Source organism: Pantherophis guttatus, chromosome 1, assembly GCF_059756535.1.
Source record: "Pantherophis guttatus breed Tessera chromosome 1, ASM5975653v1, whole genome shotgun sequence".
Classification (NCBI taxonomy): Eukaryota; Metazoa; Chordata; class Lepidosauria; order Squamata; family Colubridae; genus Pantherophis; species Pantherophis guttatus.
Window position 1 is genome coordinate 151,656,805 of NC_142063.1, and position 13,337 is coordinate 151,670,141.

At 38.4% G+C, this 13,337-nt stretch overlaps 1 protein-coding gene across 2 annotated transcripts in view; it reads left to right on the top strand.

Moving 5' to 3' along the window:
• CERS6 (ceramide synthase 6) overlaps positions 1-13,337 on the top strand; it is a 112,474-nt gene that overhangs the window by 71,927 nt on the left and 27,210 nt on the right. For both annotated transcript variants that reach the window (XM_034426834.3, XM_034426825.3), the window contains exons 5-6: positions 8,547-8,597; positions 10,503-10,595. In XM_034426834.3, coding sequence (XP_034282725.1) covers positions 8,547-8,597; positions 10,503-10,595 — 144 coding nt within the window. The remainder of the gene's footprint in view (positions 1-8,546; positions 8,598-10,502; positions 10,596-13,337) is intronic.

The window sequence follows — 13,337 nt, forward strand, 5'->3', positions numbered from 1 at the left end:
CTTGGTTGTCTTTTACATAATCAGCAAATGCATGCTTTTCATCTTCAACAGTTTGTTTGACTTGAAGTTAATCTCTGCCTCCATTTTTATCTATCAATATCACTACGGAGATGTAATGCATAGGGAATAATCATGACTATACTTGATTCTGGTACAAACTCTCCAGTTCAGCTTATGTTCATTTAACATAAGTATCACAGGTGTATCACAGGTGTGGCCCAGATATTGGTGTTTTTAATGGTGTTTTCACCATTTAATTTGGTGTTTAGCACTTTTCTCACCCTTTGGATGTGTTCTTTACTAATCAAAATTTTAATTTGTCCATGCTTGATGTTATCTAATTGTAAAATGCCCAAATATTATTATCTGTTCAGTACAATGTTCAGAAGTCACAGATGCCAGTTTCTTTAGCCGGTGTTGGCCTGCATACACACATTGACTTCTTCCCAAGAACCAAGGATGTTGTAATGTATTGTCGTAGTATATGTGTTGATCCAAGTGGTATGGTGTTTTATTGAACTGAACACTTTATTGCTGAAAACTATTTTTGGCCTGGTTCTCTTTCCTTCCCCAAAGATAATGGCAGTTGTTCATACTAAGGTCAATTCTTTTGGGGTTTTTTTAACCAAAATCTACTGAGGGAGAAGTAAATTTGGATGTTTTCTTTTTTAATATTTCATGTCATCCCTTCTTAAAATATATTTCAAGTTTTTCTCTGCCCTTTGAGAGAGGATAGAAGCCTTAGTTACTCAGTTGAAATGGTGGCTGACTTCTAAATTGCCACCTGCTTTGGCACATCATTTTGTATGAGTTCCTATCCTTGATTTTGAAGAATTTTCCAATGAAGACTCTTAAGGTTCTGCTGTTTCACAGAGTTTTTCACTCCAGCTTTGTCTACCGTGGGGCCTCCATTTGAATCGCTTCCTGTGAGTGACCAATACCATATAGATAGTTTTTTTTTTAATCCTCTCAGATTTTATTACAAAACAATTAACAAATGTACTTATTACTAGGCTTACACCATATCTGTACTAATACCCATCTATGTCTCTGTTTTATTTCCACACTATCTGTTGCTTGAACTTGAACCAAAGTCTTCAGCCACCTGCAGGTCAGCTTCTGCCGGCTGCATTTCCAAATTGCCGATGTGCAGTTTCTCATTCTGTACTATATGAAATCACCAGTGATTGGTTGACTGTAGCTTCTCAGCTTTCCTGCTGGAGTGGTGCAGCTGTTAGGCTCTGCTTCTCCCTTCAGCTTCTCCATCACTGGTTTGGCTGCTCCTCCTTTACCCTCAGTTGCTTGTTGAACTGGTAACTGCTCAAATGTTTCCTTTTGGTTTTTCTACCCAACAGAAATCATCTTCCAAATGTACCTATACACTCACACCCTGTGTCTTTCAGTATTTTGCCCTTATAATTGAGTCCAGGTGTGGTGCATTGTCCTTCAGGCTGCTATAAAGTCCCCAAGGGAGAAAATAAAAGGAAGAAAATGCTTATGCTAGTCACTGCCAGGTTTTCTTTCCACATTCCTTCCCCCTTTTAAACGAGAGTCATAGTCCCATTCAGTTCCTTGTCTTCATTAGCTGTTTAACATGTGACTTGGAGTACTATACTCACTCCACAGTGTGATAAGTAGCCAGCTGGATGTCTCAAAGGTCCTTTTTCAAGAGGCAAATGGACTTTCTTGTGTTGTTGTTGTTGTTGTTGTTGTTGTTGTTGTTGTTGTTGTTTTGAAGATGTTTCACTTCTCATTCTAGAATGACATCTTCAAAGAAAAAACAGAAAATCCAGTTGCGTCTTGAAAAAGCACCTTTGGGACAACTATGACCTGCATGACTAAGAATCTCCATAGACATTTAGTCTGCTGGATGTTCTGTTTTCCAGCTTGATGCTGAACGATAAACCTATATGGTTGTAACAATAGGTACCGTTTAGTAACCTTTGAGTTGCTATCCTTCATTTAATAAATCCATGTGAGTGCTGATGGGTGGTGATTACTTGAAACTCTCTCTCCCCCCATAAATAGACTATAAATTCTTCAACAGCCCATCATAGCACCAAAGCCTCTTTTTTGATGGTGCTGTATGTTTGCTATTGCAGTGCCAGTTCTTAGTCAAGTAATGATCTTCATCATCAAGGCTGCTCCTAGTCCCACTCCCAATAGTATCGACAATTTTAAACTTTGGTGTTTTAGAGCAGGCTCCCGAGAATATGTGGACAGCCAAGAAAGTAAACAAAAGGAACATTGGAAAAAAAAATCAACCTAAAGTTCTCATTCAAGGCACAAATGATGCAGCTCAAATTACCCTACTCTGGAGATATTATGTCAATATTTTTCCTATCTTGCTTCTTCAAAGTCTAATTTTTGGTTCCTTAGAGTACCACAGGAAATACCATGCTTGCACTATTTTGATCTTTGTAAGTATCGACATATCACAGCCTCTGAATACCTCTTCCAAAGTCTTCATGGGTATACCACCAGGCACTAGTCTGTGGTACATTTCTTGACTAATTATTCCTTTACTGTTGATTATTGATCCTAAAAGACATAAGTATCTACCATTTTAATATTTTCACTATCAGTTCTAAAGCTTGTTGTTGGAGTTTGGGTGGTCTGAATTCTACGCTGCAAAAGTATTCTGGAACATTTTGTATAAGACAGCCGGTGATTGGTTCTTGAGGCATATATTAGAATAAAGCTGAGGGGTCTCTTGCTTACTTCTGTGGTTATTGTGATTCTTGGTAAACAAGAAACAGAGGAATTATTATCCCTTGAGGTCTTTTGTTGTCGTCACATATTGAACTTGATTCAAGAAGATCTTTCTGTCAGGCCCAAAACCCAGAATGACACATGGTAGTTCTTCCAAGCTGAGTTCTTTATTATTTTACACCCATAGACAATTTTTCCCCACACTGAGAACTCTGTACACATAATACCTGGACCAAGTTGCCTCTTACTCCTCTGGAATGTACCACTTTCATCCTGGGGTTCATCTCCTCATTCCATTCATTACACTTTCTTGAGAGCTTGTGAAATGACAAACGGTGTGTGTAGTCTTCTCATAAAAACAAAATATGAGTCTGCGGGATATATTCTTTATTGGCCTTCTAGATATACTATATCTAGGGAACGGCTTTCACGTGGGATTAAGAACAAAGATGCTTGTCTCTACACTTTGAAATAATACATTGCTTTCAAATAAGCCTATTAATTGTTTACATCCTGATTCTCTTTTCTCTGTATGATAATGTTCTTAAACTTACCCCCAAAATACAAAACTTCAAAATGGGCTTTTCAGAAAATGAAATTCTTTTTTCCACAAGTGTATTTTAATTTGTCTGGGCCAAAAAGTTTAATTTGATTTTATCGGGTTTTTAAATTTTGTGTATTTATGTATTTTATTGTTGGCTGTTCACCGCCCTGAGTCCTTCGGGAGTAGGGCGGTATACAAATCAAAATAAATAAAGTGAAAAGCATTGGAGTCAGCACTAAATCTATCTGAATACTAAATCGCTTTAGAGATGGTGTGTAGATTTCTCTTTTATCACTTTTATTTTAAACTGATGCTTTTTGACCAATTGTCAGTTCTTTGATCATTTAAGGGTAATGGCCAAGAAAAAGAAAAAAAGATAGAACCTGGCTCTTCAGTAATATACCAGCTTGATACAAGTTATTCCATGATTCTGAAGTACAGACATTTTAACACTAATAGCCTAGAATGTTAATAATCTTTTTGAGGATTATAAACATATAGAAGAAAAGAAAAGAATTAGCAACATTTAGGCTTAATATTATATATCTTAAGCCGGAAAAGTCAAGAAGGAAGGAAAATTTTTTATTGGTTCTACTATTGTTAAAAATAATAAAGAGCAAGCAGAAGGAGTTAATTATATCTTAAATGCTGTTGCGTGTAATTCACTTTTTTGTCCTGCAGATCTGTGATTGAATCACACTGACAAATGCAAGGCTTAGCGTATGTCTATATTTATATATTTTTCCTGCTACTCTCAATTTGAGAAAGATAGAACTGGAAAGCCAACATTTTATTTTATTTCCTATTCTAAATACTGGGAATTTAGCTCACTATAAATGAAAATAGAAATCCAGATGTTAGTGGGATACAAAAGAGGATAATCCACAGCAGAGAGTCATTACCGAGCAACTGTCCCACTCTACAATAGTTCATAGTACGATTATCACCTTAATTTACAGGTAATCCTCAATTTACTAACAGTTGTCTAATGACTGTTTGAAATTACAACAGACATCCCCAGAGCTATCTATGACCCATTTTCAGAGTTACAACGGCTGTACACATACACACTATGGTGATGTTTGGTCGCATTTTGGGCATTTGGCAACTCGCTCACCATTACAGCTGTTTGCAACATCCCATGGTCATGTGTTTGCAACTTGCAATGTTTTGGTTTTTTTTGCCAGTTTCTCACATTTAGTTTTGGTTTCTAGTACAAAAAAAAGGCTCATTAGGGAAAATGGATTTGCTCAATAACTGCAGCATTTGCTTAATGACCTTTGTAAAAAAAAATGGTCATAACTTTGCATCTGATCACATGATGCCTGTGATTTACAAAGCTAACAATGATTTATGACTAATTCGGGGCTCAATTACAGTTGCAAGTTGAAGATTACCCGTACTTATTCATAGGCTGGTCTACTCATAATGACTCTGGGTACTGTACAATACTATGCAACACAATAAAACCAAAAAGAACCAATACCCTGGGGGTTAATACACCCAACCCATTAATATACCAAACTCATTAATAAAAAAATCCCATAGAAGGGACAAACTGTCAGGGCCTGGATTCTTCTTCTGATGAGGAGTAGTAAGAAGATGGAAATTAGAGGGCTAGAGCATCTCCCCAGGGAAGCAAGTATGATAAGTGTGATTTAGGTAGAGTAGGTGGAGACATGATAAATTTATAAATAATTGTGCATACTATAGTATGAGAACTGTTAATGGGCATTTTTCTTCTCTTAGCAATATTAGAATCATCCAATAATACTAAATGCAGGGAGATTCTAGAACCTATAAATAAATACTTCTTCACAGAACCTGTAATTAAGCTCTGGAGTTTGTTGCTGTCAGATGTGAGTAACTTCCACCAGAGTTTTAAGAATGGACTGGGGTGATTTCATGAAGGATTGAAATATGAACTGTGCTAGTCTACTCTTGATGGATGTTGGTACCTCTGAGATCACAGGCAATGTACCTTAAGTACCAACTACTTGGGAACCCCAACAAAAGATGGCTATTGATTTTTTGTCCCTGATTATAACCATCCTGAATTCATCTAGTTGGCCACTACGTGACACAAAGGTCTAGACTAAATGAACTTCTGGCTGTGATCCAGCAGAATTCTTACTCATTCATTCATTTATTTTTATCTATTTTATTCTTTCAATTTATATAGCTTCCCATCTCACATGTATGACTCTGGACAGTTACCAACAATTAAAAAACAAGAAGCAAAATAAAAATTATGCCAATAGAGACAGCAAAGTACAAAAAGCACCAGAGACATTTAGCAGAGTACATAGGCTCTAACACTCATCTGGATCTCCAAGCCTGGTGACAAAATCATGTCTAAGGTTTTCTGAAAAGTTACTAGGATTGGGGCAGAGGTGAAATCCAGCAGGTTCTGGAGAACCGGTAGCGGAAATTTTGAGCAGTTTGGAGAACCGGCAAATACCACCTCTGGCTGGCCCCAGAGTGGGGTGGGAATGGGGATTTTGCAGAATCCTTCCCCTGGAGTGGGTGGGAATGGAGATTTTGCAATATCCTTCCCCTGCCATGCCCACCAAGCCATGCCCACAGAACCTGTAGGGGAAAAATTTGGATTTCACCCCTGGATTGGGGTCAATTTAAGCTCTGGGAGAGATGATGTTTCAAAGGCAGACACTACAATAAAAAAGGCTTTGTTACTTGGCCCTGTCGGATTATGCTGTCTAGTAGACAGGAGCTAGAGCAGGGGTGTCAAACTCAAAGCCCACAGGCCAGATCCTGCCCGCGGGGTGCTTACATCTGGCTTGCGGAGCCGCCCTGGAAACAGCGAAGGAGCGACCCATGATGCCTCTGCCAACAAAGATGGAGCTCAGGAGGGCTGCATGTGGCCCTTCCAAGCTCCGTTTTTGGCCACAACAGTCTTCTGCAGCTCTCTGCCAGTGAAAACGGAGCCTGGGGAGCCCATTTTCACTGGCAGAGGGCTGCAGGAAGCCATCACGGCAAAAATGGAGCTGGGCAGGCCACACGCAGCCTCCCCAAACTCCATTTTTGCTGGCAGAGGGCTGCAGGAGGCCATCGTGGCTGAAAATGGAACCTCGATGAGTGATGTCAAGCAGGAGGGGAGAGATGGGCAGGTGGGGCAGTTGCAGCCTATCTGTAGTCAGTTGTAAGGGCAGGATTGCTAACTGCCCAAATTTTCATCACGTGATCATGGGGCCACTGCAGAAGTACAGCACCATTGTAATTTCGAATGGTTATAAATTGAGGACTATCTACTTCTTTGCTGATGCGTAGGTCTTTAACCTGGCCATCTGCCTGGGCCTTGAGTAGTTTAAAAATATTTATTTAGAACTTTAAGTATCAGGGATGACTTTCTAAAACATCTTTTGGTTAAGGTAAATGCATAAATAGACCTATAGAAGAAGCTAACAAAGAAAATTTGTAGCGGAAGAACAGGTGGTGAATTCCAAACTCGGCATTTCTTTCTGCATACCAATGAATCAGAACTTAACCACCTTAACAAAATTCCTTATTATCTTCTAGCCCAAGAATTTTCGTTGTTATTATTTATGCTGTCTTCTGCTCAAGGATTAGTAATTATCATAAATAATTTCTTTTCTGCATATATCACTGCTGCCATCATTTCATTCCTATAATGAATAAATGGAAATAATACTATTGCATTAGTGGTTGGTGGTGGTGCCCATTATTTTTTATGTTTATGATATCCTCTTTATTTCAAGTTAGAGGAAAAGACAGATTGCTCTTGCCAGAAATATGAAGTGATGATGTTTGGAAACTGGACCAAGAGCTACATGAAAGTAGAATTATCAGTTTCATACCAGCTTCTTTTGGTGACTGGTTACAAGGTTTTAACTAAGCAAAAGTACTTGTGGGTTGATTGTTGAGCCAGTGAGAACTTTATGTTACAATTTTTGAGGATTTTTCTTCTTGTTCAGATTTGAAAATCTGAAATCACCAATAAAGTAGTGGCAAGCTTCAAAATAGCTATTTGTTGGGATACATTTCATTTTTGACTGTCCTATTAAAAAGAACTAAAAATATCTATTACTTTAGCTTTCCCTTTTTAAAAATTTGTTGCATTGTATGGTTGCTTATTTGTTGCCTGATAACCATACCTACAGCCCAGACCAATAATTAGCCCTTTACTAAACTGAATACTTTGTACTTCACAATCCTAAAAATTAAGATAATTTGGTCAATAAAATGTTCAAGTTTACTTCAAATTTCAGGTTTCAACTTTTTTCATAATGGATCATTTATAACTTAAGAAAAATAAATTCATCTTTCTCTCATTATAAATGTAGGTAGATATAGTGTGCATACAATGTAACAAAAAATAATTGAGCTGCATATTATTAAATATTGCTAGTATTACATATTGCTAGGTTGTGGTATGACTATTAATTCTATGTCTCCCACTTGTGTAGTTGATACACAGTTCATAAGAAATGCAGAATATGAACTTCTCCTAATACAAAACAATATATACATGTTTAAGATTTAAATGACTTATTTTTAAAAAGTATTTAGGACTGTCAATAGCTATTAGCTTCATTTCCTAAATGGATCCATAACCAGACTGCTTAATTAAGTTCAAACGTTTGGACAAAAACCAAGGATCAACCATTACTGCCCCTTTTTATTTTTGAAGCCTTGTCAGAAAGAAAGTTATGGACTAATGGAACTTGGTATCATTGAGCATAGCAGAATTTAGTTTATAATGAGGTCTAGAGTATGAAGTACCTCAGAGACATAAGCAAAACATTGAAAGTGAAAATAATTAGTCTTTGAGGTATGATATTACTAATACTGAATTACTTAATTGTGCGAAGTCATGTTTCAAATAACCATGGCTTGCTGAATAAACCATAGTTGGCTAGAATACTACAATATCTTAAGCCATAAAGTTTAATTTACAAATCATAATGGTTGAGTTCATATGACATGTTAAGCCACGGACAAATGTTTCTTTGTTTGTGGTTTGTGTCCCACCTTTATTTTTTTTTTATTTTTTTTTACAAATAACTCAAGGTGAAGCATTATCCAACACACCTTCCTCCTCTTATATTCCCAACAACAAGAACCTTGTGAAGGGAGTTGGGCTCAGAGAAAGTGATTTGCCCAAAGTCACCCAGCTTCAGTCCTTCTGGCAGGGCCAAATGAATGTGTTTCAAATATCCAAAAGATTTGGTTGCATTGCTCTGCAAGCATTATAATCTTTTTTTCCCCTCCTCTTTTTCTCTCTCTTGTTTATTTATTTACTTTTTTTAAGAGTTCTTGGCTGTGGAACACAAAGCAGTGCTGGATTGGTTACCCATATCAGGTAAAACAACAACAAAAACCAGTGATGAATGAATGAATGAATGAATGAATGAATGAATGAATGAATGTAAAATATTGAAAATGTATAGCCATCCTTTGAAATGACTGTAGCTGCCATCTTCAAATACAACCTTACACTTCGTTCATTTAGTCTAGATCAGTGTTTTTCAAACTTGACAACTTTAAGATGTGTAGACTTCATTTCCCAGAATTCCACACATCTTAAAAGTAGCTAAGTTTGAAAAACACCGGTCTGGGTGGTAGAAGGGAGGAAGAGCTGGGGCTTGGGGAAGGGAATCTTTGATTTGACCACTGCTCGCTGTTGTAATCGCCTGTTTCTCAATAGCTAGTTGACAAGGTCAGATATCATTTTAAAGAAGAAGCTTTGGAATTGACAAAGCAGATGGGGAAGCTAAAAATTCTTCAACCCCTTGGGGGGGAAGGGGATCAAGGACTCTTCCAACGTTCTTAAAAAAAAATAAAGTGACCTTGAAGAACTGACAGATATTTTCAGTGAGGAAAACCTATGGGATATTAATGAAGGTTTATCGCAATGAGAGTGTCTTCTATTTATGTAAATGTGTTCTACTTCTACTTATTTTGAATCAAAGCTGAATTTACAAAAGAATGCCAGGGACTTTTTTCCCATGCCTATTCAGAGAGAGTGGAAAACCAATTTGAGCTGACATCAGAGGAGGAGGAGGAGAACATAAGAGCTGCAGCTCCAATAAAGTAGCGATTCTGAATCGCCTTCAGCGACATGTTAAATTGGATCCCATCAAAACGTTTAAAAGTTTAACAAGTTTTAAAACTGAATGACATCCTAGAGTAGGGGTTCTCAAATTTAGCAAATTTAAGACGTATGGATTTCAACTCCCAGAATGTGAGAGTGGGATGGCTGGGGAATTCTGGGAGTTGAAGTCTACCTGTCTTAAATTTGCCAAGTTTGGAAACCCCTGCCCTAAGGTAACAAGCTAGTCACCAACTTCAAGAACTGGTTGTCCTTTGTCTTCCAGGTACAGTTCAAGGTGCCCATTGTTACCTTTAAAGGCATTTGGGCCTGGGTGGAATGGGTTTTTATGTTTTGAATATGTCTCCCAGTTTATATCATGATTTAAATGATCGATTCATCCATCAAATCATTTATAGAGCCAGCCATATTATGTGTCATGACCCAGGCATGATACAAAACAATAAAAATATGCCACAAAGCCATGAAAACATAACAAAAACACTCCCAAAGGTGACAATCCCCCTACATCAGCATTCAACTCTACTCGACTCCGTCCTCACTCACAGCCACACATTGATAATGCCGTCTGCAACCATGATCCTGGATGACCTCCCATAGCAGCCTCATGTAGATGTTAAAGAGGAAGAGTGAGAGACCTAAGTTTGAGGCAGCCCGTATTTCAGGGATCTACTTGACCCGACTTGATCTACTTGATCCCCCCCCCTCTTGCAACATCAACTGGAACCAGCCATGCAGGAAGGAGAACCACTGCAAAACAGTGCTTCCCTCTCCCAACCTCCAAAGCAGTCCAGAACAATATACCATGATCAGTGTTATTGAACACTGCTGAGAGATCCAGGAGGGCTAGGAAAGTTGGAGGAAAGTTGTCCCATCACACCAAATTTGAGCTCTCTTCATTTGCTTTTGGGGAGTTAATCTGCTGATGGATAGACACAATTTTGAGCCCTTTACATAATTTCTTTCCAATATTTCATTGGGTTGGGGAAAAAAATAAAAGGTATTGTTCAAAATATTGTTTTAATCCACCAAATCTCCAAAATTGTTATGCAGAAATCTATTTTAGATAAGGATTTTATTTGTTCCCAAAGTTATTGAATTTACCTTGGTAGAGTTTTTAACATCTTTTTTATTATTATTATTTTTATTCTCCAGCCACTGATGCCTGAGATTCATTACTACTATATACTTGAACTGGCATTCTATTGGTCTGTAATGTTTTCTCAGTTCATTGACATCAAAAGAAAGGTAAGAACAATCATTTTTGTAAGAACAATGCTATTTGATAGAACTGTGTAACATCATTTTGACTGACACATATGCATTGAAATAACACCAAGGATTGTGCATTTGAACCACTAAGTACAGCATTGCCCTTTGAAGCATTAATCCAGCCATGTCTTTTGCAAGACTTATGCAACTTTTTTTATTATTATTATTCATCACATTTCTACACAGCTTATCTCACCTGAGTGACTCTGGGTGATTTACAATAAAAACATAAAAGTTAAACGTTGTTCCCAACTCTTTCAATCTCTGTGTATATGCGTAGTTGCTTCATTTTGTGGATAATCCCAATGAAAATATTGTCTGCATGCACATATAAAAAGAAGTAATTCATCTGTGCCAACATGCTTTCCAAAGCACTTTGATGAATGCTTTGCATTGCCCTATTAGCATCTTAATTCTAATTGTCCAGGGCAATATAAATTTGGTGTCAAAACTGCAGCTGTAAATGTTTGTTATATTTTCAGAAAACAATATACAGTCAGGTTGCATAATCTGCTAACATTATTGGATTAGGCTGAGGTAGTTTGAATATCTTTTGGGAGCTGATAGCAATATTGATCACTGGTTCATTAGTACGATACTGACCATTTTATTCAGATTCTATTAAAGTATTCTAGGAAATATTTATTTTTTAGGTGTCATTAAATATTCAAATGTACGGATTTCAGCACCCAAAATTCCATCGTCAGTACAACCGTTGCTGAGAACTTTGGAAATTGAAATTAACCCATCTAGAGCAGTGGTCCCCAACCTTGGCGCCTTGGCAGCATGGTTGGGAGTCAGAGGGGAACCAGGATGTGCGAGCGGCGGGCTGGTGTGGATGCATGTGCAGTTCGACTTGCGACAGTCTGGCATGCACACACATGCAGCTCGACTGCAAGTTGAGTTGCGCATGCATGTGCCAGCCTCCCGTTTGCGTGAGTCGAGCTGCCCGTGTGCTCTGGCCTGAAGCTCATGAGGCCCGGTTGCAAATAGGCCATGGGTCGCTGGTGGGCTGTGGCCCGGGGGTTGGGGACTCCTGATCTAGAAGACCTCTAAGAGTGGAGATCAGTGGTGGGTTACAAAATTTTTTACTACCGGTTCTGTGGATGTGGTTTGGTGGGCGTGGCATGGCATGGTGTGGCATGGTGGGTGTGGCTTGGTGGGCTTGGCAGGGGAAGGATACTGTAAAATCTCCATTCCCACCCCACTCCAGGGGAAGGATACTGTAAGATCTCCATTCCCACCCCACTCCAGGGGAAGGATACTGTAAAATCTCCATTCCCTTCCCAATCCAGGGGAAGGTTACTGCAAAATCCCCATTTTCTCCCGATCAGCTGGGACTTGGGAGGCAGAGAATAGAGGGGGGTGGGGCCAGTCAGAATTTTTACTACCGGTTCTCCGAACTACTCAAAATTTCTGCTACCCGTTTTCCAAAACTGGTCAGAACCTGCTGAAACCCACATCTGGTGGAGATGTACTAAGAAATAATCTATAGTAGCATAATCCGATATGATATTCTTCCAATACTGAATTTGAACATGCTGGTAGAAATCATCATAGTTGACTTTTAGGCACCAGGTTGAGGAAGGTTATGTGAAAACATATTGGTTGCTTAGCAATTGGATTTACCGTATTTGTTTGTTAAATTCATATGCTGCCCATCTCGCCTTGGGACTACTCTGGGTGGTTTTCATTTCCAGGACACAAAAAAACATCCTTGTATAATTGGTAGCCTAATAATGTTTTTGTTATTACTGTTGGTTTTTATCAGAAAGCAGAACTGTTTCTAGAGGGGGAAAAAATCTTACACATGTCCCAGCATGTCTGATCTTGGAAGCAGAATTTAAAATAATCCCAGTGGGAATAAAAATGAGTATTCACTTTAAGCTGCCTAGAATTGCCTGCTTCAGGGTGCACAGTGATTCCTGTGAATAGGATTGGAAAGAAAAGATACGGTGCAGAGCCTAATGTTGCTGCAAAGCCTTCTCAGGCTGGTCACAACCTTTTGGGAGGGCTATTTCATGGAATAATGTATGATTTTGAAACAGTAAGAAATTGCACTATAATGGACATGCTTTGGGTGCAGTACAAGCTGCTGGTCATCATCCTTTAAAGCTCTGTATGACACACAGGGCCAGATGTCCCTGGGGACATCTACCTATCCTACCAAGTCAGTAGGGTGGGCACACTCTGGTTCCCTTCCCCTAAATATTATCATCTGATGGGAGCTAGGACGAGTGCCTTTTATTTATTTCTTTATTCATTCCATTTCTATAGCCGCCCAACTCAACCAAGTGACTGTTTTCCATGGCAGCCCCTGCTCTGTGGAATACCTTGGCCCCCTGACTTTTGGCAGGTCACCAGCCTTTTAGCCTTCCATAAGGCTTTAAAACCTGGCTTTTTCCCCCCAAAAGAAGATTAGACACACTTTAGAAATGATTGGCACCAGGTTTTTGGATGTGTGTGTGTGTGTGTGTGTGTTTAAAAATTGCAGATTCATACCTGTACTAAATATATATCTGTAATTGCCAGCATTTATTTATTTATTTTATTTTATTTTATTTTATTTTATTTTATTTATTTATTTTATCTATCTATCTGTCTGTCTGTCTGTCTGTCTGTCTGTCTGTCTGTCTGTTTGTTTATATTAATTAATTAATTAATTAATTAATTAATTAATTAAGGTGTCACTTTACTCCAGGTGACTTTGCAGTTCAC